Below are 23,294 nucleotides of genomic sequence, written 5' to 3' on the forward strand. Positions count from 1 at the left end.
TCCAATGGGTGTTGGCAATTTGATCTCTGGTTCATCTGCCTTTTCTAGATCCAGCCTGAACGTCTGAGAGTTCTCAGTTCACCTACTGTTGAAGCCTAGTTTGGAGAATTTTGAACATTACTTTGCTAGCATGTGAAATGAGTGCAATTTGTGTGGTAGTTTGAACATTCTGTGTTATTGCCTTTCTTTGGGATTGGAATGAAAACTGACCTTTTCCAGTCCTGTGCCCACTGTTGAGTCTTCCAAATTTGCTGATCAACAGGAAAAGACAGAAGCATTGAAGAGACACACGTCCTCATTAAAGATGATGCCAAAGGCCAATAACTTTATTATTAAGGAAAGTGCTTCACCAGACGATGTGGGCACAGACATGATGGAGCAAAGGCACAACCACCCCTTGAAACTGTTGGGCAGTGCCCTCTAGAGCTGGACAAACACCTCTGACCCCATGACTCCAAGACTGCCCAGAGAAAGGTTCCAGAATGTTCATAGCATCACTCTTTGTAATAGCTGCTGCAAACGACCCACATGTCTGTCCACAGGAAGTGATGCAGTGGGACCTCCCCCCACAGCGAAGTGACCAACAGGGCCTCAGCTGCTGAGTGCAGAGCCTGCTGAGGAGCAGGGAGAGGATGGTGTGATGGCAGGAACACGGACAGCAGGGGTCCCGCTGTCTGCCCCGCTCCGGCGCAGAACTCCTGAAAACCTGGGAATTTCTTCTGAGAGCACAGGGCCATCTTTTGTTTTAATGAGGCTCCTGTAGGGGCTGGTCACCAGAAAGACCAAGCCAGATTAGAAGCTTCGAATTTTCAGCCCCACCCCCATTCTCTTGAGAAGGTAGAGGAGCTGAAAATGGGACTAATAAATGATTATGCCTTTATGAGGAAGCCTCCGCAAAATCCCACACTGACGCATGGAGGCGTCCCTGCCCCCAGCCCCCCAGCCCTGCCCATCCCCCATCTGGACCTCACCCATGTCCTTCATCTTGTAGATGTGTGTGTTCTCGGTCATGTCCGACTCCTTGTGACCCCATGGACTGTAGCCCACCAGACTCCTCTGTCCATGGGATTATCCTTCAACAAAACATCAAATTTTTATAATGAACTAGTGAGTGTTAGTGAAGGTTTCCCTGAGTTCTGTGAGCTCCTCTAGCAAATTAATTGAATGCAAGGGGCAGGTGGTCATGGGAACCTCTGAGTTGTAGCCAAGTTAGACAGAAGTGGCGGGTGACTTGGGGACCACTCTTTGCCATTGGCACCTGAAGTTGAGAGCAGTCTGTGGGACTGAGCCCCCTACCCAAGAGTCTCCAGATACTATCAGAATTGAATTAACCTGTGGGACATCCAGCTGGTGTCGCCAAATTGCCTGGCGTAGGAACCTCCCCCACCACTTTTGGTGACCAGAGTGTCGTGGTCTGTGCACGGGAGAATTTCCAGACATGAGGCAGAATGAGAGGAGAATAAAGTTTATTAGAGTGGGAGATGCTGTTAGAACAGCGGCCTGGCTCAAGGGAGAGATGATGTTGAACAGGGGTCCTTAGTCCATTTTTATAGCCAAGGTTCAAGGAGCAGGATAGGGGTCTTGTGGGTCATTTGCTGATTGGATGAGGCAAATGGAGTCGTTAGGGCCTCAGGAGGACCTGAAATTCGTTAATAGTTACTACATGGGGGAGGGAAAGATGATAAAGGCCTGTCCGTTCCTGCATTCCAAGACCCTCCTTGGTTTTTTATCTGTTCTTTCATCCTTGGGACACCGCGCAGAGCAGTGTTCTGTGTGAGCAGTCTCACAGGAGAGACACAGGAGGGTAACCTGGGTTTTCTCCACATTCAGTGATGAGGAAACACCCCGGGCCAGGCTCACCCACCCGGGGCGGCCAGGGCATCTGCGGATGCCACCTGACTTTGTTCTTCCTGGGTGTCTTGGTCTCCTTCACTGAAAGCTTCAGTCCTCATGGTCCCCACACCCCCTCTCCCCCCTCTCCCCCCTCCACCCGCAGACGCTCCTCAGAGGGCCCCCTCCTCTCCACTCTAGGTCCTTCTTATGATGTGTTGCTGTCAGAAATGATCCCATTTACCTGTCTAGATGGTTACTGTCCGACCCCCTCACTCCCTCCTCTGTCCCCCAGCAGGAGGGGTGTGTGTCACTGTACCTGCCTGGGGATAGGCTACACTAGCCTTGAGGCAGGATGGCTCTGAGCAGGGCCTTTAGGGCCCAGGTTCGCCACTTACTAACCACAGTTAGTAAATAAGTGTGGTTACGGACACTCACCCTCTCTATATCTTACCAAACTCAACAGTGAAAGAGGGTCCTCCTGGCACCTCTCTCAGGACGGACTCAGAGGGCTGGGCAGGGTGGTGCCTGCAAGGGGCTGTTGTTCCCAGAAGCCATGTCTCCTGCCCACTCCTCCTGGTGACCTGCGGGTGGCAGCACCAGACCCCCGTTCCTGGAGGGACAGCCTGCTTGCCACCCCCATCTTGGGCTTTGCCTGCAGGAGCCTAGGTCAGGAGAGATGCTGGCAGGAGTGACTGGCTCTCCCCGACCGCTTGCAACCACTCCCATGTGGGTGTTCTACTGAAAGCCCAACCGGGCAGGTTCACGACATTGCCAGGGGACGGGCCACACCAGAGGGCAAGCCCTGACCCAGGTCAGCGGTGGCCATGTCCAAATGACCTCTAGGAACATTCCAGGACCCTCATTTCGGGGTTCATCACTTTCTCACTCCCTCTGTTCCCCAAAGGCATCAGGGTAAAGCCCTAAGACCCAGAAGCATTTGGATTGGTCTTGGGGGGCTGCCAGCAGGTGAAGAAGCAGGAGGAGCAGGGGTCTGAATTTTCACAGTGGGTGGGGCCACTTTAGGAGGAGAAAGTAGCCTTCAGCCAAGATGAACTGCAGAGTGGCCTTCAGTTTGGGAAAGGGAGGCCCCTGCGGGCAAGACTGTTGGTCAGCATTCTCTGACCAGCATTTGACCTGACCAGGAAGGCATCCCTCACGTAGCTGGAAGCCCCTCAAATGCCATCTATTTGTGGCCTGGACTACGCTGCCTGGCAGGAGACATGTGACCATGAAGCTGTGGTATTTTTGGCAATGGGGGTGGGGCCTGTGTGGTGAGCCCTGCACCATGCCGCTCTGGGACAGGCAGCTCGGACGCCCAGCTCCGCTGCCCCGGCTGGCTGTGGGGTCCCAGGTACAGTACTGTCAGCCCCTCATTTCCACCCTAAGGGGTACCAAAGGGGACAGCCCCTACAGGGGCCTTCCCTAGGACCAGAGAGGAGGACAAGGGGCAACGGGTCAGGAAGCCATGGTGCCTGGTCTCAAGGCACCTCCATCGCAGGACTGTTCTGGCCAATAGCCTCCCACTCCCTGGGTCCAGCGGTACCTGACCAAGGGCCAAAGGGCAACCCCCCATCGGGGGCTGAGAGGTTAGGGGCTCCCAACCAAGAAGGGTTGCCTTGGTTCAGTGAGACGCAGGGAGGAGGGCTTTGTCAGCTGGGCAGGTCTGGGTCAGGGGCACAGACTCTGACGGTGGCCCTAGGGGGCTGGTGGGAACCAGGAGGCTCATTCTGTTCTGGGACCTCCTGCCCAGGCAGGGGCAGAGCCAGGCTCTCCCTGATGAACCCTGAGTGGGGTCTGGCAGCATTGGTGTGACCTTGGTAGGCTCAGAAGAAGCCCGGCAGCCTGTCCCAGCCAAGGCTGGTGGAAGGTCATCCCTAAAGACTGGTCACCTGCTGGACACCACGGCCCTTCCCCCCGTGGCCAGCTGCCACCTGGGGCACATTGGGACACTCCAGAACTATCACTCAGGTGAACTGAACCCTAGTGGGTGGTCCTTGAAATGGGCTTTGCTGTGTCGAGTTGGCCTTTGTACTAGCAGCTCTGCAGGAAAGCTGGAGGCTGCCTCAGCTGAACAGAAAAAACACACCTTGAGGAGGGAAACTTCTCCTGGGGGTGAGGAGCCCTGTGTTTTAGTGAACTTCACTGGCTCGAATGCAGGATTGTAGCAACATGTCCTTTTAATGTTACCATTTGCGCTCAATTGGGAAGCAGGGAAGGCAGGAGTTTTGGATGCTCCAACTCCAGGAAGCAGCACAGCTTCTCTCTGGACTCTGTTCTGCTCTCTTTCAGGACAGAAATGGAGGGCTGGCCTCTGGGCCAGGGAAACCCAAGGGGGCAGGTGGGGTGGTGGCAGTGAGTGCGGGCCGGGGCCCCAGGCCTGGGTCTGTGAAGAACCTGGTCTGTGGCTCACGTGCCTCTGCTGACCCAGAATGGAGAACTTCCAGTACAGCGTCCAGCTGAGCGACCAGGACTGGGCTGAGTTCTCAGCCGCTGCCGAAGAGTGTGGCCTCCTGCAGGCCGGCCTGGCCTCTGGGGATGAACCCTTGTCTAGCGACACTGACCAAAGGGACAGCAGGGGCAGCAGCCCCCCAGGACCCTCACCCTTTCTCGAGGGGCAACTGACTCCTGGAGGAAGTAGCTGGCCCAGCTTTGAGGAGGAGGACAAGGCCGCCACCCGGCAGCTGGTCAGCAGGTCTTGGCATGAACCCATGCTGGCCCCAGAGGCGGGTCAGCAGACGCCCAGCACGTCCGCACAGTCAGAAGCTCGGCTGTCCCTCAGCCCTGGTGCCACCCCTCTCGTCCAGGGCTCATCCCTCCCGGGGCCAGTGTCTTCCAGAGACGAGATGCAGAGGCTTCTGCGGGGGCCAGCCCCCCGGGGCCCTGCCCCTACTCCCACTGGTGAGCCCGCTGGGAGTCCTGAGTCCCCTGGCCACAGTGCTGCCCCCCAGAGGTCCCCTGGCAGCCCTGGAGCCCCGCCAAGAAGCCCTGGCCGAAAGAAGAGGCGCACTGCAGGCACCAAAGCAGGTGGGCGTTCGGGCGGCCCAGGCCCTGCTCCCACCCAGCTGGACTCCCCACTGCTCACAGAGGCCAAACCTGAGGACAGCTTCGGCCCTGCTGGGTCCAGGGGGAAGGGTCTCCCAGCAGGAGCAGCAAAGCAGACAGCAGGAACTGGGCCAGAGTCTGCAGGAGCCCCCGAGCAGGTGGCCGGACAAGGGCCAGGTGTGGATCTGTCTACATCTGTCTCTACTACTGAGCAGGGAACAGATCGACTTGGAATGAGCCCCAGAGCTGACCCGTGCGCTGCGTCCACGTCTGACCCAGGGGCTCCTCTAGACGTCACGATTAAGTCAGATGTGGCTCTATCCACACCTGCCTCTGAACCTCAACCCGATGAGCCTCAGTCTACACCTGCCTTCAAGCCTCAACCTGATGAACCTCAGTCTACACCCGCCTTCAAGCCTCAACCCGATGAATCTCAGTCTACATCCGCCTTCAACGCTCAACCCAATGAGCCTCAGTCCACACCCACCTTCAGTCCTCAACCCGATGAGCCTCAGTCTACACCTGCCTTCAAGCCTCAACCTGATGAACCTCAGTCTACATCCGCCTTCAACGCTCAACCCAATGAGCCTCAGTCCACACCCGCCTTCAGTCCTCAACCCGATGAGCCTCAGTCTACACCTGCCTTCAAGCCTCAACCTGATGAACCTCAGTCTACACCCGCCTTCAACGTTCAACCCAATGAGCCTCAGTCCACACCCGCCTTCAGTCCTCAACCCGATGAGCCTCAGTCTACACCTGCCTTCAAGCCTCAACCTGATGAACCTCAGTCTACACCCGCCTTCAACACTCAACCCAATGAGCCTCAGTCCACACCCACCTTCAAGCCTAGACTAGATGTGGACCAGCTTATGCCAGGCCCAGTGGTCCAGCCAGAGGTGGATTCATCTATGCCTGCCTCAAAGGCTGTACCATGCACAGCCCTGCCTCACCTTGTGCCCGAGGCTGGGTCTGATGTGGGTGTGTCTACACCACCTGCTCCCACACCCCAGGCTGGGCCTGACATGGTGGAAGCAGAGGTTGTTCCTGTGGCCAAGCTGGGTTTGAGCCCTGTTCGGTCTCTAGAGGGGCACCAACAGAACCCCAGAGGGGAGCCCTCAACAGATGCCCCTGGACACCACACTGGGGAGCCCCCTCTAGGCCCCATCCAAGCACCCAAGAAGAAGAAAGTGCGATTCTCTATGGCCATGCCCAGCTCCGAAGAGCCAGGGTCAGGAGAGGTCTCAGGCCCACCCTCTCCGGCCACAGCCCCCAGGATGGCATCTGGGGGCCACAGAGGTTCTGGAGCCTGGGACTCTGTGGCAGTTGGGCCCCGGAGCCCCCAGCCTCGGATTCTGAAGCACCTGCCTCCCCCTGCCCCCTCTGCCTCCATGGGGCCAGGGCGCAGGAGCTGCTTTGCAGTGACCCTCCCGGAAGCCTATGACTTCTTCTTTTGTGACACCATTGAGGAGGAGGACGAAGAGGCTGAGGGGGCAGCAGAGGCTGCCCAGGCTCCAGCCGAAGTCCAGTGGCCGGATGTGTGTGAGTTCTTCTTCCAAGAGAGCCAAATCCAGAGGTCGAGGCACCAGGAGGGCCGCTCCCAGGCCCCACTCCTAAAGGCTGGGTCTGTGCCGGCCCCTCCACCTGGAGACCCCATGCCAATCTCCATCCCTGAGGCCTATGAACACTTCCTTGAGGAGGACAGGTCAGGGGGCACACTGGGGCCAGCCGCCCTTCTCCAGATGCAGGCCACAGAGCCCTCCAGGTCAGTCCTCTGGGGAGTGGGAACTGGCGCCCCACCGGAGTCTAGCCCAGCCACAGTGGAACAGCTCACCCTGGCCATCAGGGAAGCAGGTGTGTGTTGCGGGGGCCTCCTGGTCTGTCTAGGACCTGGGAACACACTGTCCAGGGAGTTCAGCCAAGAGGGCCATCGGGGGAGGGACAGGCCAGGATCCTGGGTTGTGAGCTGGTGGGCGGGCCTCAGGGGTGATCTGCTCAGGAAGGCCCCTCCCCCTGCCTCCTCCCCGACTCCCAGGAGACAGTCCAGGTGGGGCAGCCCCAGCCAGGCAGGGGGTGGCTCCACAGTGGCTGTCACCTTGTGTTCAGCCCCAGACAACTTGGGGCATCCCCAGCTCAGTCTGCACTGCCTGCAGGTAAGGCTCACATTCCCTCTAGAAGATATTTTACAAACCAGGAAACAGTGCCCCGGATGCACTCGCCCAAGTCGGCCTGACTCAACTATGCCACACGCTACCCTGGGTCTTGGGACAGAGGTGTCATAGGAAGGACGTGACTCAGGATAGACGTGACCAGGGCAGGTGTGTCTGAGTCAGGCAGCAGGAGCTCAGGCCATGCTTCTCTTCCCCAGTGGCACCCCGGGGTCCCCTCACCTCGTTCACCTTCAGCCAGAAAGACATGTGCATGGTGTTCGTAGCCTTTGCTACCTGGGCTGTGAGAACGTCAGACCTGCATGCCCCAGATGCCTGGAAGACAGGTTTGTGGGGCCGGGGTGGGGTGGGCTGGTGTTCAGAAGTCCAGTGGAGGGGGAGTGGTGTCCAGTCCCAGCTTCTGGGCTAGCAGGGATGAGAGGCCCATGTGGAGGTGTGGGTTTCTCTGCTGACTGATTTCCTGCGTTGCAGACCCACCCTCTCTCTGCCAGCCTGCCCTTGTCCTTTGAGAGTCAGCCTGTGTGGATGGAAGGTGGTGACAAGGCCAGAACAGAGCTGGCACTCAGGAGGTCTGTGCTTCTCTTGCAGTTCTGCTGGCCAACATTGGCACCATCTCTGCCATCCGATATTTCCGCCGGCAGGTGGAGCGGGGGCGCCACAGCCGCAGTCGCAGCCCCAGCCCCAGCTCCAGCCCCAGCCCCTAGGACCCAGGCTTGGCCCAGGAAGACGCAGGACAAGGAAATGTCCACAGGTGCTCAGGACAAGGCGCTGCCCTCAGGCCTTGCCCTCTGACTCTTTGTGTTCTGCAGTGTCCAAGAAGGAGACTGCGTCCTTGGTCCCGGCTCCCCTGGACTCCACTGAGGGTCTGACCAGTGGCTGAGGCCAAGGCTGTGCTCCACACTTGGGAGCGGGGAGATTCTGGAAGGCTGGGTAGGTAGGGACCGAGCAGGAAGCTGGTTAGTAAGGTGGCCAGGTTAGCAATAAAAAACACAGGTCGTCCAATGAAACTTGAATCTCAGACACTCAGGATGAGACCCACTTACACTAAGGAACTGTTTGTGGTTTATCTGAAACCGGAATTAACTGGAATCCTCATCCTATGTGGTTATGCTTCTGGAGGGAGGGCCACAACAGGACAGTGGAAGTTAGAGGGGTTCAGAGCAGCAGCAAGGCCCCAGCAGGAGATCGGGGCAGGGAGCAAGAGCAAGGAGGCAGAGGGCCTCGAGGCTGGAGGGTGGGCAGTGTCCCAGCCTCTGCCCTGTTTACAAGAGGCTGGACCGGTGGAGGCCTCTGAGGCTTCTCTGACCCCGGAACCCCAAAGGTCTGGTCAAGGCCTCCTTGGTTCCTGCCCGAGACGGTGAGCAGGTACCCAGAGGGGTAGGGGTCCGTAGGCAGGGCCTGGAGCCCGGCCTCTGGGGCGCCCTGGAGGGGCTGCAGAGATGGAAGGCAAGGGTATCGGGTGGAGGAACTGGACACCTGGCTTTGCCCAGGGCTGAGAGGAGCTGGAGATGGGACAGGAAAGTGGGCAGGGCGCAGGCAGTGGTGGAGCAAGGGGTGCTTGGGTGGGTGTCCAGCCCTGGAAGCAGCACATGCAGGGTCCCCAGGACGCAGGGGACTACTGGCTGCTGAGGACAGGACGCATGGACACACAGCACCAATAAAACCTCCTCTTTCCTTCCTGTTTGGTCTCTTGCCAGTTTCTCCCGACCAGTTCATCCTACTCACACACGCCCAGGCCACCCTCTTCCCTCTGCTCATCATGTCTCAGGCCTCGCTGACCTCCGACTCTTGTGCTCTCTGGTTTCACATACTCTGGCCCTCGCTAACCTGACTTACTCAGCCCTCTGATCATTATGCTTGTGCCATCCTCCTTCTCCCAGGTGAAGCCGCTACCCCAAGTCCCCTCCCTCATTCCTTCCTGAGAGGCAGGCTGAGGTGTGGGCCCTTTGGGTGTCCAGTCACCTTGGCCAAGGTGTCCAGGGCCCAGGGTAACTCAGGGTTCTTGAGGCTCCCTCCACCTGCCGGGGTCAGACCCGGTCTCGACACTGCCTGTGGCCCCACAGACAAGCCCCAGGTCCTGTTGCGGCCCCTCCTCCAGGGTCGATGCAGGCAGGTGGTCCCCAGCAGCAGCTGCTAGGGGCCATCAGATCCACTGGATGAGCCCCTGTTCAGGCTCTGGTGCTCCTCGAGGCCCCCGCCGCTGGGAAGGTGACAGAGCTTTGTCCTGGCTGCTGCCATAGCCCGGGCGGGGGACGCCATCTGGTGGGGAGAGCGGACATGCATGTGTCTTCAGGAGGTGACACCCCAAACTCTCCCAGAAAGGGGCAGGGCCCTCACTCACCTGGGGGAGGTGGTGAGGGGTCGGGCGAAGCTTCTTTCTCAGGGGAGACCTGGGGACCCCAACCACAGGTCTGAGAGATGGGCCCCAGGAAAGGGAGCTTGGAGACCAGTCCACGAATCTGCCTGACCCCACCCCTTCCTTTTCCTCTTGGCCCCCTCCCTCCCCACTGCTCCCTTCCTGCCACCAAGCCCAGTCCCTGGTTTCCACTCACCCCCCTCTTCCCCTGTTTCCATCTCTCCTGCTCCCTCAGGGTCCCAGAAGGCCCCACGTGATTTCCTCTCCCCAACAGAACCCCTTGCCCGGGGTGGGGGCTGATACTCACAAGCTGAGGGGAGTCTGGGGGCCGGGGCCCCCAGCCCTTAATGGAGGCACGATGGTGCCGAGAGGCTCGGGCCCGCAGGACTGCCTTCTCAGAGAGTAAGTGGGGGCCGGAGAGTCCACAGCTGGAGTCAGAGACAGGCTCAGACACGGGGATTGAGCAGAACGGGCTGGAGGGCTCAGGTCCAAGCGTGCTCTGCATCGCACTGAGGAACTGTCGGGAGAGCACTGGTGACCGAGGCCCCCTGAGAGGCCCCTGCCCCAGAAACCCCCTCAGTCACCCACAGTGGCCTGAGCAGACCTCAGGCTTCGGGTACCCTCTCAGCCTTAGGCTGTGGGCACACCAGCTCTTTCTGTCACCTAGCAGGGGACTGACCTCATCCAGGTTCTGGACATCTGTGATCTTGCGGTGGGAAGTGGCAGGTGGTGTGTAGGGGTCAGCATAGAGTGGGGAGTGGGGTGTCTCCAGAGAATGGTCTGGAGCCTCAGTGCCGCCGTCTAGGCTCAACTGTAGGCAAGAGACAGGAGACACAGCTTCCTGGGGCTGGAAGCGGCCAAGCCCTTCCCTCTCTGTGCAAGGGGCCTCTGGTGGTTTCAGGACTGAGGAGGCCAGGGAGGTGGAGGGTGGGAGGGAGCGGAGGGTCATGCCTAGAGCCGGGGTCAACGTGCTGGCCCACCTTGGTCAGGTCCAGGTGTAGCAGGGCGGCTGGGCCAGGCCTCTCAGCCCGGGCCTTGTTCCTGGGTGATCGGCTGCTGCCGCCCCGTCTCAGCTTTGCCCTGTGCCCGCCGATGCTGGTGCAGCCAGGGTTGGCTTGCTCCTGTGGGAACCAAAGACCTTCCAGAAGGTTTCCTGGGGCCCTCTCCCCATACAACGGTCTGAAGCTACACAGAGTCCCTTCCCCTGAGGAACCAGGCAAGTATGCCATGGGGTCCACCCCCCTCAGATACTCACCAGTGGGGGCCGGGCCGGGCAGCCTGCAGTGGATGGTGCTGAGGACTCAGGGAGGGAGTGGCTGGTGCAAGTGGAGGCGGGCGCCGGGCACCCTGAGTCCCAGCTGGTCCGTGCATCAGAGGAGAGCGAGCCTCGGCCACTGGCCACAACCTGGGCAGCCGGCAAGGGGTAAAGGTGAGCCAGGTGGCAGGAACCCTCCCCACCTCCCCGTGCCCAGGCCCACCCGTCTGTTTTACCATGGCCCAGCAGCACCTGCCCTGCTGACTCCTTACCTGTGTGGGCGCCCGCAGCCCTGGGAGGCTCTCAGGGCCGAGTGGTGGGGAGGCCCTGTCCTCCTGGCAGACTGTCTGCAGGCAGAGCAGCCAGTGGCTATAGTCCTCGTAGCTGGCACACACCACACGGATGGTGTTGATGAGACGGCCTGGTGCACAGATGCTGTGAGGGGGCCTTGCAGGCAGGGTGCTCCCTGCAAGGCCCCAGCGCAGAGCTAGGTGCCCACCCAGGGCCACAGCCCCTCTCCCAGGCCTGGCTCCCACCCACCTTCAATCAGGAAAGAGCGAATCTGCTTCTCCCTCTCTTCCAGGTTGATGTGGATGGCGCTGAGCGGGAGCTCCCCCTGCAGGGCATCAGGGGGACAGGGCCTGAGTCAGGGAACAATCCCTGACCACCACCTCAGTGAGCCCTCCTGAGTTGGGTGGGCACGTGGATGCCAGGCAGAGGGCAAAGCAGGGCTGAGGCCAACATCTTGAGGGAGGCCAGGCACATCCTGTCCGTTCTAGAGGGGTGTCTTCACCTGGGCTCCAGGTGGGGCTTTCTCCAGCCAATGTCTGACTCAGGACTGGTCAGGGACTGGTCCCCTGGGCCACCCATTAAGATGGGGGTGGGTGGGAAGGGATCACGAGGAAGCCCCCTGCGTTTCTCGATGGCTGAAGGCCATGATCACCCCCAGTGTAGGAGGTACCCTGATGCACAGGATGGACCCTCACGCCCATGCCTACACCCACACACGCACACACACACACATACACACACACACACACACAACCTTCAGGCACCAGGAAGATGCCTGTTCAGAGGTACAGGCACCTTCCAGGAGCACTGTGGGCCCCATGCCACCCCCAGGTGACTGGCCTGCTGGTGGCTGTGGACTTGCTAGCATGATACAGGGTGCTGAGGCAAGGTGCCCACCGTCCTTGCCCATGATAGGCTGAGACCAGACTGACCAGGACAGCAGGCTGGGTGGGTGGGGCCACCTGTCCCAGCAGGCCCCGACATACAGGTTCCTCCTGAGCCGTTGCCCCCTCCCACCCCCATGTGCAGGGCGCCTCCCTAGGGCGGGTCTGCAGTGGGGAGGGACCCACCTTAAAGCAAAGCCCATCTGCTTCCTCGGAGAAGATGGCCAGGGAGGTTGGGTACAGGACAAGGAGGCGGTCCCACTGCTCCTGCAGGGAGGTCACAGGGTGGAGTGGGGTCTCCGCTGGCATGCACCCAGGGCCTGGCCCCACCTGGAGCCCGTACCCCGCTCCCACCTCCTCCCACCTCTGTGCCCCCACCTGTGAGGGCAGATGCTGCAGCTTGACCCTTGAGGCACAGATGGCACTGCCCATCACCTGGCGGCCTGATGCTGTCCGCAGCCGGGTCAGCCTGTGCTGCAGAGTGCAGGGGAGCGCGTCCTCAGTGGGGCCTTGGGAGGAAAGGGTCAGGGGCAGGTGGAGGAGGGGAAGGGAAAGGGGTGCAGGGTTCCCAGCACTGACCTGCAGGGGCTCTGGGGGGCAGCGAGGCACCCCTCCCACGAGGGCTATCTGCTTCTCCAGGTGGTAGAGCCAGCGGCCCAGCTCGGCCTGGCTGGGGCAGAGCACGAGAAGTGGGGCGGGCAGCGGGCCTGCGGGGGAGGGACAGAGTGGGCTAGGCCAGAGGCCCACAGGAGAGGTCCCTCAAGGGTTGGCAGAAGCCACTGATGACCACATGCACAGCTCTGGAGGCCCTCAGTCTGCTGTCCTCCACCCCAGCCTGGCACTGAACGTGTGCCCATCAGAGGAAAAGTCAGGACCCTTCAACGTGCTCAGAGTTCCGCCAGGGTCCCAGGCCGGGTCAACAGCCAGGCTCAGTGAGCAGCCTTAGTGCTGTCGCCTTGTCCTGAGGGCAAGGTCAGCACAGGCAGCCCCACCCGTGCTCCCACACACCTGTGATCTGGAAGGCGTGCTCTCTAGACCCCTCGAGGGGGCAGACACTCAGCTCCATCAGTGGTAACAGCCCCTGCCAGAGCATAGAGGGAGAGAAGGGCTAGGGCCCCTCTGCCTCCCACAGCTCTGCTCTCCCGCTTCCTCAGCACCTCCCTCTGCCCATCTCACCACACCTGGAAAGTGAGTCCTTCAGGACCATGGGCCTGGAAGTAGAGGTGGGAGGGGAACAGCTCCAGGTAGCAGTCACTGACATTCTAGGGGAGAGAGGGGCCAGCGTCTGAGGACTTGGGGGCAGGGTCCAGGGTGGCCCCCCTAAGCATGCCCCCCCAGCCCAGCCCCCACCTGGCTGTGCTGGAAACGCAGCTGGACCTTGGCATAGTGCACAACGCTGCCCAGACTCCTCACTGCTGCCCTTCGCCGCCCCTCCTTGAACACACTCAGGAAAGGCTGCTCCAGGATTTCTTGCTGGCTCTGCAAACCTGGGATGTTCTAGGGTGGGGGAAGAGCTCAGGAGAGGGGGCCTGAATGGTGACCAGCGGCCTTGGCCCCCAGTCTCACCATACATAGGTTAAGAACACACGTACAGCATCACTTATGTACAGAGCCCTGTACACACACAGTCTCTTCACGTGACAACAGTGCAGAACACACACACACACACACACACACACACACAGCCTCTGCTGGTCACAGAACTCTGTGGTCTAGTGATGGACCAGCAACCTTTCAACTCATCAGAAATTCAACTCTTAGCTTCACTGTTTCCTAACTGTGTTCCCTTATTTTGGTTACTGTGCTGTTTAAAGTCCCTTCAGTCATGTCTGACTCTTTGTTACCCTATGGATTGTAGCCCTCCAGGCTCCTCTGTCCATGGGATTCTCCCGGCAAGAATACTAGAGTGGGTTGCCATGCCCTCCTCCAGGGGATCTTCCCAACCCAGGGATCCAACCCGCATCTCCTGCAGCTCCTGCATTGCAGGTGAATTCTTTACTGCTGAGCCACCAGGGAAGTCCTATTTTGGTTACTCAACCTTCCAAATCCTGTTGGTCAGAGGGGTTTTCAGGTGTTTGAGTGACAGGATGCTCAAAACCCTCCCACACCTCAGCGTCAGTTGGTACTGGCTTAAAACCTGGCTCTACGGAGAAAGGTTAGGATCCATGGGGTCACAAAGAGTTCGACACAACTGAGTGACTGAACAACAACAAACCGAGAAGGGGGGTGCCGATTTGCAGTATTTTCCAGTTTGCCTGGTGTAAGTATTCTCATCACAGCCTGTTAAGCGCCACACTGCCACATGCCCCCATCTCCCTCTCAGCAGAGGCCAAGGTCCTGGCAATGGCCAAGGGGTCCTCTCCCCTCACTTCAGGCATCTACTTATCTCAGGATCTTTGCTCCTGCTGCCCTCTCTGACTGCAGCACTCAGCCCAGCCCCTTCTCACTTAGTCCAGCACTCGGCTCAGACTCCTTCTCTTGAGCTCCTGTCCGGTGCCCTTCCGACGCTCCAGCCTCACTGGCCCCTGCCCATTGGTCCTCCTTTGCATTTCACCTTGGTGCCAGCCACATCTGATGTGCTGTCTTTTCCTTCTTTATCTTGTCATCTGGCTTTGTCATGGATGCGAATGACATGGGAACAGGGCCCTTGTCTATTGGCCCCTTTGCTGGGCCAGGACCTAGGACAGTACTGGTGCACTGGGTGTAAGCCCTCGGTGTACTAGGGCTTCAGTGCCTGTCTGCTGAAGGGAGGGAGGATCAGTGCCCACCAACAGCTGACTCTCAAACAGAGAATCCTCTATAAGCAGGGCTTTGATGATCAGAATGGGAGCCAGATCAGGACAGGTGCCCAACTAGGGCTGGAGGGGCTGAAGTCTGAGGATCAGGGCACACTGGGGAGCTGGCAGGGGCTGCTGTGCCTTGGCCAAGCTGAGCCACCCCTTGGGCAAGCCCAGGAATGTGAACAGACAGACTCAGAGCTTCCGGGCCTCTCTGCCTCTGGGTGGGGCCTCCTGCACCCACACCCAGTGCGGACGATGCTGGGATGGGACCCATGAAAAATAGGCCACGGAGCAGGAAGGGCCACACAGCTGGCCCGTGGCCTGGGCTCAGGCTTGGGGCCCTTGTGGGGCAGGATCCCACGTCCGGCCAGGGCCCACCCCCTGACAGGGAAAGGGAGTGCTGGCTCCTCCCCTGGCCCCACCCACCGAGGTTCAGCAAGCCGAGTTCCCTCTCCAGCTGCCATGTCCTGGCAAGAGGACCACCGGGACCACATGGTATGCCCTGGACCTGCACGGAGGCAACTGAGGTCTGAGATGTGGCCACATGGAGGGATTCTGGCCAGGGAGGGCCTTGACAGAAGTGCTCTGTCCGCTTCTCTGAGGTAGCTGGTTTCTGAAGGTAGCACAGGGAGCCCAGGGAACCCCAGGGAACCCCAGGGAGCAGGAGAGGGGACAGGCCCGGGCTTCCCAGTCTGACAGGAACACTTGGAAAGGTTGCCTGGGAGCCAACACCAGCAGCTGTGAGGATGGGTGCTGGTCAGTGCTCCCCGCACAATCACAGATGTTGTTCCTGGGGCAAGAGCCTAGAGGCTCATTTCCCTCACACGCCAGGGCCTTTGCACACAGCAGAGCCTCACTCCAACCCTTGGAGGCTGCGCCGGGTTAAAGGGCAGGTGTCTCTCCCCCTTGGTCAGCAGGTATTCAGCTCAAAGGTGGCCCAGCATATGCTTGGGAGCCCTCCTTGCTGTGTGGCGTGGGGGTACAGGATGACATAGTGGTGGACCCCAAAGGGGTGTCTCTTGGAGAAACCAGGGCCAAGGGTAGTGGAGAGACTGGCTCGCTGAGTACAACAAGCACCTTACATTCTTGGAGCAACAGTGGTGGGGGGTGGTTCACAGCCCCATCGCTCGCCTGACACCCATGCCCACACGGCAGCAGAGACACACGTGCTTGTCCAGCTTCAACATGCCCAGGCACACTGTCCTGCACCAGGGCGCGGGGTGGGGGCTGGATACCAGGGCCCTGGGCAGGGCTGGCACGTGGCTGGGCACGGAGGCCCCGCCCTGCCGCCCCACTGACTCAGTGCCGGGTCTCAGTTTCACTCTCCGCTCAGACTTTCGGCCTATGAGCTCCCCAGGGCGGGGCTGCACCTACTTCCTCGCTGTGCTCTGGGCTTGACTCTCTTGAGGCTGACAGGGAAGACCCTGGGCCCAGTACAGATGGGACACACAGGCAGTCACACGCAGACCACCACTACCACACCCCTCCGAGCCAGGGCACGCTACCCAGTCAGTCGCTCACCGTCCCTGGGATGTAGTGGAAGATCTTGTCAGCAGTGGTGTCCCGGTCCGCACCAGCCTCAGTGCCAAACAGGCCAGCCAGCTTCCGTGCGCCGTCCTCTCTGGGGACAAGGGAGGGGGGGCTCACAGCCTGGCCCCTGAGGCAGATCGAGGGAGACCCTGTGACCAAGCGGCCATGGCCATACCCCGCCCCCCTCACCTATTTCCCTTCAGCGAGGGCTTTCTGGAAAAGGAGGCCCGGAGCCTCCTAGGGGCCTGAGGGACGCAGTGGCTGTTCCCCATGGGTGGCAGTGGCAGCTGACCTGAGTAGAGCAGGTCGACAGGTCTGGGTCCTTCTCTCCCCAGCCTCCTGCCCCACCTCCTGGGGCGGGGCTCTGGGCCAGCCAGCCCTGCACCTAAGGGCTGGGGAGGCGGAGTCTTTCTGGGAGGGAACTGGCCCCTACCAGAGGCTGAGCTGAGCCTTTCAGCTCCCTTCCCAGGGTCCTCCACACATCAGCCAGCCTGGGGGTAGGGGAAGGGGAGGAGAGATTCCCCAGCTCACAGCCCAGTCAAGAGCCCCCATTCTGTACAGGGGCTCAAAGGCCATTGCATCAGACTGGAGGTTGCCTAGGGTAGGAGGGCCAGAATGGAGCTCCCTGAGCCCAGCGACCCCTCTCCAGACATGTGAGCGCACATCCTGTTTCCACGTAAATGCCAGCCTCTGAATCACCAGTGACTGTACGGGACGTGTGCTCACTCTCAGCTGTTGAAGCGGAGTCTGCAACTGGGGAAGGAAGAACTAGGACCCTCCTGCAGCCTCCTTTCTGCCTCCGTCCAACACTCACCCCAGGTCAAGATAAATGGTCCTGAGGCTTAACCAGAATCCAGATTCCAAGACAGAGGGTATAACCCTCCCAGGTGTACCTGGGACTGGTGAGGTCAGGGGGCATGCCATGCAGAGCCTGGGTAAGACATGGGCCAGCACAGCCCTGCCCCTGGACGTGATGGCGCTGTCTCAAAGCCCCCAGATGCCAACACGGAGCCTCGGCTCAGGCACACGGCCACCCCAGGCCCCTCCAGTCACCCCAGACAGGACCCTGAGAGGCAGAGATGGACATTCAACCACAGGCCTGCAGAGCCCAAGAAACATGTTTATTGTTCAAGTGGCTCATATTGCTGTGTGAGGTTGGCAGCAGACGGTGCCCAGCTCAGTGCAGGATCCAGAAATGACACCACAGCCATGGGAAGGAAGCCCAATTTGTGCCCTCCCTGGGAGAGTGCCTGGCTGGGTGAGTCAAGGGTGGTGTGCAAAGCACAGGCTGGGGGGTCTGCACCTGACTCAGAAAGCCGCCCCCCCATAACTGCTCTGCATCACCCCTGGGTCCCTCCAGGTCTGCAGAGTCCAAGTTGGCTCCTCACCCACGGGGAATGCCAGTGTCCACCCCATTGCTCCCCAGGGCCCTCACCCAGGAGAGCAGCTTGGCCCCAGAGATAGGACACTTCAAGAGTAAACGAAGAAATGGGTAGGTGCAGCCTGCTCAACATCAATCAATAAATTAATGAGTGAATAAATAAACGGCACACACAAACACTGAGAAAGAAACACAGTAACGCCCGGGCTAGACGCACGGTGGACGGACGGCGCTGGATGTCCCTGGTGGGGGCCAAGCCCCGCCCCACGAGCAGGGGAGGGAGGTGCTGGGCCCTGGGGGCTTAAGGCACGAGGGAAGCCGCCGGCCGGCCTCTGTGCAGCCGTGCCACTAGGTCAGAGGCTGGTGGACGACACGGACAGCGTGGGCGAAGAGGGCGGAGGGAAGTTGAGCAGCTCCAGCACCGCCACGCCCACGCTGCTACGCCGCGTGAACATGCAGGACGCGGCCACCCACTTGTTGGTCCTCGGGTTGTACTTCTCGATGGAGTTGAGGCTGGAACTGCCGTCGTTGCCCCCTACGGCGTACAGCCATCCATCCATGGCCACCAGGTCGTGTGTGCTCCTGGGGGCAGGGTGGAAGGGGAGGAGCAGGGGGTGAGGCCTGGGGTGAGGAGGGGGCAGGGCCAGGGTCTGGAGCTGTGGCCACTGGAAAAGCCTGGGGGCACTGCCTAGGGAGGTGTCTTTGGGGCGGGGCCTTGGCTATGGGGGGGCGGGGCCCTGAAAGGGGAGACTCAGGAGGGAGGTGGGGGACAAGCTGTGCAGGGGTAAGGCCCTGTTAGTTGGAGGAACAGAGGGCAATGGTGGTGACAGTTCTGGGGGCCTGTGCACCTTCTGATGTTCATAGGCGCCACACTCTCCCAGGCGCCTGCCTTGGGGCTGTATCTCTCCACAGAGTTGAGGCAGCTGGTTCCATCATTGCCACCAGCCACGTAGAGGGCCCCCTCCAGCACTGCCACGCCTGCCGAGCTGCGCCGGCTCAGCATGGAGGCCACGGGCGTCCAGGAGTTCACCTGAGGTGGAGGGATGGGCTGGGGGCCGACCCAACACCAGCCTCCCTCCCTACACGTGCAGACCTCTACTCCAGGGTGGGGAGTCTGTGAGACAATGTGGACATAGAGGGATGACCCTCTGGGGGATAGGGGTGGCCAGAGTGTTGACCTCAAGCACCTCTGGGGAACAGGGATATGTGACTGGGGAATTTCACACCTGGGGCTCATACTTCTCCACAGTGGCCAGGTGTGATGAGCTGTCATAGCCACCCACGGCATACAGGTTTCCATCTGCAGGGAGTGAACACACTCATGGCGCCCCCGTTGTGTGTGAGAGCCCCTGGGGCTGGGTGCTACACAGTGCAGGCGCCCACCGAGCATGGCCACGCGCACGTATCGCCTCCGTGTGCTCATGGCGGCGATGGATGTCCACGTTCCCGTCAGGGGGTCATAGCGCTCAGCACTGTAGACACCAGGACTGCGGCTGACCTTGAGCAGTGGAGGAAAGGCAGTCCCGGCCCCAGGACCTGCCCTCCCCTGAAGCATGACTAAAATTCCATGCTAGGCAGTCACGGAGGCTGACCCCAGAATCCCACTGGAGCTGGAAGCAGGGCCATGCTGGGTGGACATGGGCCACGGGCTGCCTGGACAATGCTGGGCAAGTGTCCACCTGGGTCCAGCCCCTGCCCTGGGGGAAGGACCCCAGAGAGGAAAGAACATGCCACTGGGCTGGCCAAGGTATTGGGGACCCTGGTGACCTCAGGCAGGGTGCCCCTTGGCTCCCCGCAGGCAGGACCCCTGCAGTCCTGGTGCAGCCACACCTGCTGAGCCAACTCCGAAAGGCCACCCGGCCCTGACCCCGGCCACTACCTGTTGAGGCAAGAGGCCCCATCGTAGCCACCAGCTGCATACAGGAGCCCATGCAGGGCAGCCACACCCAGGCAGCTGCGCCTCGTGCCCATGGACACCTCCGGCTGCCAGGTGTTGGTCACAGGGTCGTAGGACTCTACGGTGGCCAGATCTGAAGTCCCGTCGTAACTAGGGGAGGGTCCACTGCTGGTCAGGGCTGGCCCAGTGGGCACACGCCAAGCCCCTGACCTGAGACCAGCCTCCAGTCTTACCCGCCCACAGCATATAGCCGGTTCCCCACTGCCGCCACGCCCACCCGGGCTCGGCGTGTGGACATGGAGGCCACCACGTGCCAGCGGTCAGTGCGCGTGTCATATGCTTCACAGTCCCCGTGGATGGCGAACAGGCTCCCGCCACCTAGGGATGGGGAGGTGACGGGGCAGGACGAGGGCCCAGGGAGGTAGTTGGCTAGGAGGCTCTATCACATCTCGAGATTGAGGGCCTGGAGGCTCCCAGGGCGAGTGGGGCGGGGACTGGTGAGTGGGTCACACCGTGGGGGACGGAAGAGCAGATGTGGGGTGAGTGCAGGATGGAACTAGCACAGGGTTGGGGAGTAGGGCTTGTGCTGGGCTCATGGGTAGGGACACGGGGCAGGGCTTGGGGGACAGGATGGGACAGGACAGGTGGGCATACCCACAGCAAAGAGCACAGGACCAGCGCCTTCGCAGCGCCGGGGCCGGGTGCGGCTTGTGCCCAGGACGCCCCTCTGCTCGGGCAGCAGGTGGAACTTGAGGGCCTCGATGAGTAGGTCCTTGCAGTCTGGGTGGTGCCGCACCAGGCTCTCAGCGTCCACATGGCCCAGCAGGAAGTCCCGGCTCAGCAGGGGCAGGCGGACACACTTCATCAGCTGGGATGTGGATGCTATAGTCAGGTAGCAGGCCCTGCCCTGAGACCCTCTCAGGTACCCTGGAACCTTCTTGAGACACATGCCTGCATCACCCCTGTGGGGTTTGTGGGCACATAAGAGCCCAGCCACAGCTGGGTCCTCAGCCATTGCGTCCCCTCCTGAGCACTGTGGGCCCCGCCCCCCTGCCCGCCGGGCCTGGCCTCACCCGAGGAACGTGCTGCCTCCGGGCATCCACATCATGCTTGACCCAGCTCAGGACGGCACGGTAGACGTCCTCCTCTGAAGGCACGTTCAGGCTGTCGCTAGAGACCAGTTCCAGCACCTGGGGGTGGGGACCCTCAGACCTGAGATTTGGGGAGGATCTTGGGGCCCACGGAGCCCTGAAAGTGCCTGGGAGGGAGAGTCCAAGGGGCCCAGTGTTCCTATGAGGATGGACCAAGCAGGGTCAGGAGCCACAGGTCCAGTTCCTGAGGGCCAATTCCAGGGTCGTCCTGGGGATGTGGAACCAGTGACTACGGGGGGAGTAGGTGATCAAGTAGGGAGAATGTGATCAAGACAGGAGAGCATCAGGAATCAATGGTAAGTGCTTGGGTGGAGTTAGAAAATGGGGGTGGTTGTGCCCAAGGGACAGTGTTTGGGTTGGAATGTGGGTCAGACACTGGGGATAAAGGTTGAGAGACAAAGGACCAGGTCTTTAGGGTGCAGATGATGGAGCCAGGGACCAAGGCTGGCTCTGGGGTCCAGGAACTAGGTCAGGGTCAGGATCCGGGTCAAGGTCCAGGCTGTTCCCCAGCTACCACGTTACCTGCTTCAGCGGCAACAGCATGAACTCCTCGGTCTTGGCCACGTCCACGAAGTGCTGCAGCACGTACCTGTGTGCCGCCTTGAGCAGATCACCGCAGGAGTGCGTGTCGGCAAAGCCCCGGATGCCCAGGCAGTTGGAAGGGTCCAGCTGGCTCAGCAGGAACTTGCAGCAGGCGTCTCGGACGCCATTCAGCTGCAGGAGGCTGGCGGCTGGGAGCAGAGTCTGTGAGGCAAGGTGGGAGAGAGGGCCGGGGAGCAGGGGCAGAGAAACAGATGTGAGGACTGAAGGAGTGGCCACACTACAGAAGATGCTAGGGGCATGGGGTAAGCGGAGGCACTGGCACCGTGGCAGCACGGGTCGTGAGGCTGAGGCCGCCACACCTGCACGTTGCCTTCTCCCACCACAATTTCCGCTGTGTATGCAAACTGCACCAGCTGGTCCAGGGCCTGAGGGTCGATGTCGTGCAGTGTCACGTGTGTCTGACGGCTCTCACTCATCTCGTCTGGGGGTGGGGGGGCGGTATGGGACAGCAAGTCAGGCTGGGGCCCACGCCAGGAGAGCTGCAGAGCCCCCCAGCACCCGGACCAGATGGGCTGTACTTGCTTGTGAACATGGCGTGGAAGTAGGGGCTGCAGGAGGCTAGCACCACCTTGTGTGCCCGGATCTCCTTGGCAGCTACGTGTAGGACGATGTCACACAGGAGGCCGCGCTGTCGCATGCGGCTCATGGCCACGAAGGCGTCGTGGTAGTGCCGCTTGGAGTTGTGGGACACAGCGTGGCCCTCGCGGCTCAGCAGCTGCATTGTGCCTTCCATGGGGGCTGTGGGCCGGGCCTGCCGGGGCCGGGCACGCTCTGCCTCAGGGCTGCACATGGGCAGTGACCCGTCAGGGTGTACTCTGCACAGAACTGCTCACCCACCCTAGAGACTTTGGTCAGGGCCTGGGCACCCAGGAAGCCACCTTCCCCCAAAGAAGCCCGAACCAAGTTTCCATGAAGGACCCATGCCCCTAGGGACCCCATGTGCTCTCCAGGCGCCACCCACTCTGCTGCCTCGCGGCCAGGAAGCCTCCTCGGAGTCCAGCCAGACTCTGCTCCAACCTGCTTCCCGCTCTAGGTCGGCTCCCATGCCAGACCCCGGTCGTTGAACCTGTACGGCTTCCTCTGCCACGATCCCTGCTCAGGCACATACTTCCCTCCCCCCAGGAGCACCCCCAGCTCCCTAGGCCCTCCTTGGGACTAGGCTTTCTGTCCATTGTTGGCCACCCTTCCCGCGCCCCCGTCGGAGTCCGGTGTCCTCCGCACAGGCTGCGGGAAGTGCACGAAGTGAACTGATGCGTACTGGCCGATGATCCTGAAGCGGACCCCTACATCGACAGGCAATGTAACCTCTTTTGACCCTTAATCCCTCATCCTGCAGACAGGCCGCGCGAGTCTTTGAGCGGCACAGCCGGAATTCAAGGGCGGCGGGTGGGGTCAGACCTCCGGGAGCAGCCACCTCGGGATGCCCTACCCCGCGCCGGCTGTGTGCGCGGATAACGCAGAGGGTCTGGACCCTCCGCGGTCCGACGAACCGGCAGGGCGCCAGGCCGCCCCCTCCCGGCAGCCTGCCAGGGTTGGCGCGCCCCTCCTTCCCTCCTACTCGGCCCTAGCCAGTCACTAACCCTAACCCCTGGCCCACTCACGCTGGAGGCTGCGGCGGCGGCGGCGGCGGCGGCGGAGCCTCCGGCGCGGGCCCGGGGCTGCCGTGCTCCGGACTTTGCGTCCTGCCGGCAGGGCGCTCGCTGCGCGGCTGCATGGGTTCGGCCGCTGGCCCGCCGCCGATCCGCGGAGGACGCACAGACCAGCCGATGCCGGGCGGCTGAAGGGCTGCTCCGCGGTGGCGACCGGCTTGGCGTCCCTCAATCCCGCTGCTTGCCCGCAGCCGCTGTTTCTCGGCGCCGCCCGCCCGGCCTCCCGCGCTCTCCCGCGGTTTCGGGGACGCTGCCTAGCGGGCGAATCCTCTCAATGTTTTGGGGCTCCGTCCGCCTCCACCTCCAGGAAGCCCCCCAGGCCGCGCCCGTCGCCTATATCTGAGAACCCTCCAAGATCTGCCCGCGTCACCTCCTTCAAGCCTTCCCGGCCCCGGAATCTTCTGGGGGCCGAACGGCGCAACGTGATTGCCCAGGCTGCATCTGCTTGCTTCTCTCCAACGCCACGCAGGCCCCTTT

General features: G+C 61.1%; 3 protein-coding genes across 5 annotated transcripts; 1 reads left to right on the top strand and 2 right to left on the bottom strand.

Moving 5' to 3' along the window:
- Positions 1 to 3,082: 3,082 nt before the first annotated feature.
- Positions 3,083 to 8,719, top strand: PERM1 (PPARGC1 and ESRR induced regulator, muscle 1). Of its 3 annotated transcripts, none has more exons than XM_027565288.1 (4): positions 3,083 to 3,184; positions 4,123 to 6,726; positions 7,241 to 7,366; positions 7,629 to 8,719. In XM_027565288.1, the coding sequence occupies exons 2-4, from the start codon at positions 4,263 to 4,265 to the stop codon at positions 7,742 to 7,744; spliced, it is 2,706 nt and encodes a 901-aa protein (XP_027421089.1). In that variant the 5' UTR covers positions 3,083 to 3,184; positions 4,123 to 4,262; the 3' UTR covers positions 7,745 to 8,719. The 3 variants fall into 3 exon arrangements, with proteins under 3 accessions (XP_027421089.1, XP_027421088.1, XP_027421090.1); XM_027565289.1 differs by having other exon boundaries at positions 3,130 to 3,184; positions 3,655 to 6,726; XM_027565287.1 differs by having other exon boundaries at positions 3,095 to 6,726.
- Positions 8,699 to 18,078, bottom strand: PLEKHN1 (pleckstrin homology domain containing N1). The gene is made up of 17 exons (XM_027565298.1): positions 17,992 to 18,078; positions 16,326 to 16,428; positions 16,128 to 16,227; positions 13,177 to 13,323; positions 13,008 to 13,088; positions 12,835 to 12,907; positions 12,406 to 12,533; positions 12,205 to 12,300; positions 12,013 to 12,093; positions 11,192 to 11,267; positions 10,924 to 11,072; positions 10,652 to 10,801; positions 10,377 to 10,517; positions 10,076 to 10,207; positions 9,704 to 9,913; positions 9,382 to 9,430; positions 8,699 to 9,299 (listed from the first exon to the last, which is right to left on the bottom strand). The coding sequence occupies exons 2-17, from the start codon at positions 16,406 to 16,408 to the stop codon at positions 9,184 to 9,186; spliced, it is 1,812 nt and encodes a 603-aa protein (XP_027421099.1). The 5' UTR covers positions 16,409 to 16,428; positions 17,992 to 18,078; the 3' UTR covers positions 8,699 to 9,183.
- KLHL17 (kelch like family member 17) lies at positions 17,237 to 23,022 on the bottom strand. Its single transcript, XM_027565297.1, has 12 exons — positions 22,770 to 23,022; positions 21,691 to 21,950; positions 21,468 to 21,589; positions 21,088 to 21,309; positions 20,488 to 20,604; positions 20,069 to 20,282; positions 19,648 to 19,792; positions 19,397 to 19,564; positions 18,901 to 18,989; positions 18,744 to 18,817; positions 18,366 to 18,547; positions 17,237 to 18,099 (listed from the first exon to the last, which is right to left on the bottom strand). Exons 1-12 carry the CDS (start codon positions 22,880 to 22,882, stop codon positions 17,871 to 17,873), a joined length of 1,935 nt encoding a protein of 644 aa, XP_027421098.1. The 5' UTR covers positions 22,883 to 23,022; the 3' UTR covers positions 17,237 to 17,870.
- Positions 23,023 to 23,294: the final 272 nt, after the last annotated feature.

The sequence above is a fragment of the Bos indicus x Bos taurus genome, chromosome 16 (assembly GCF_003369695.1).
Source record: "Bos indicus x Bos taurus breed Angus x Brahman F1 hybrid chromosome 16, Bos_hybrid_MaternalHap_v2.0, whole genome shotgun sequence".
NCBI classification, from domain to species: Eukaryota; Metazoa; Chordata; class Mammalia; order Artiodactyla; family Bovidae; genus Bos; species Bos indicus x Bos taurus.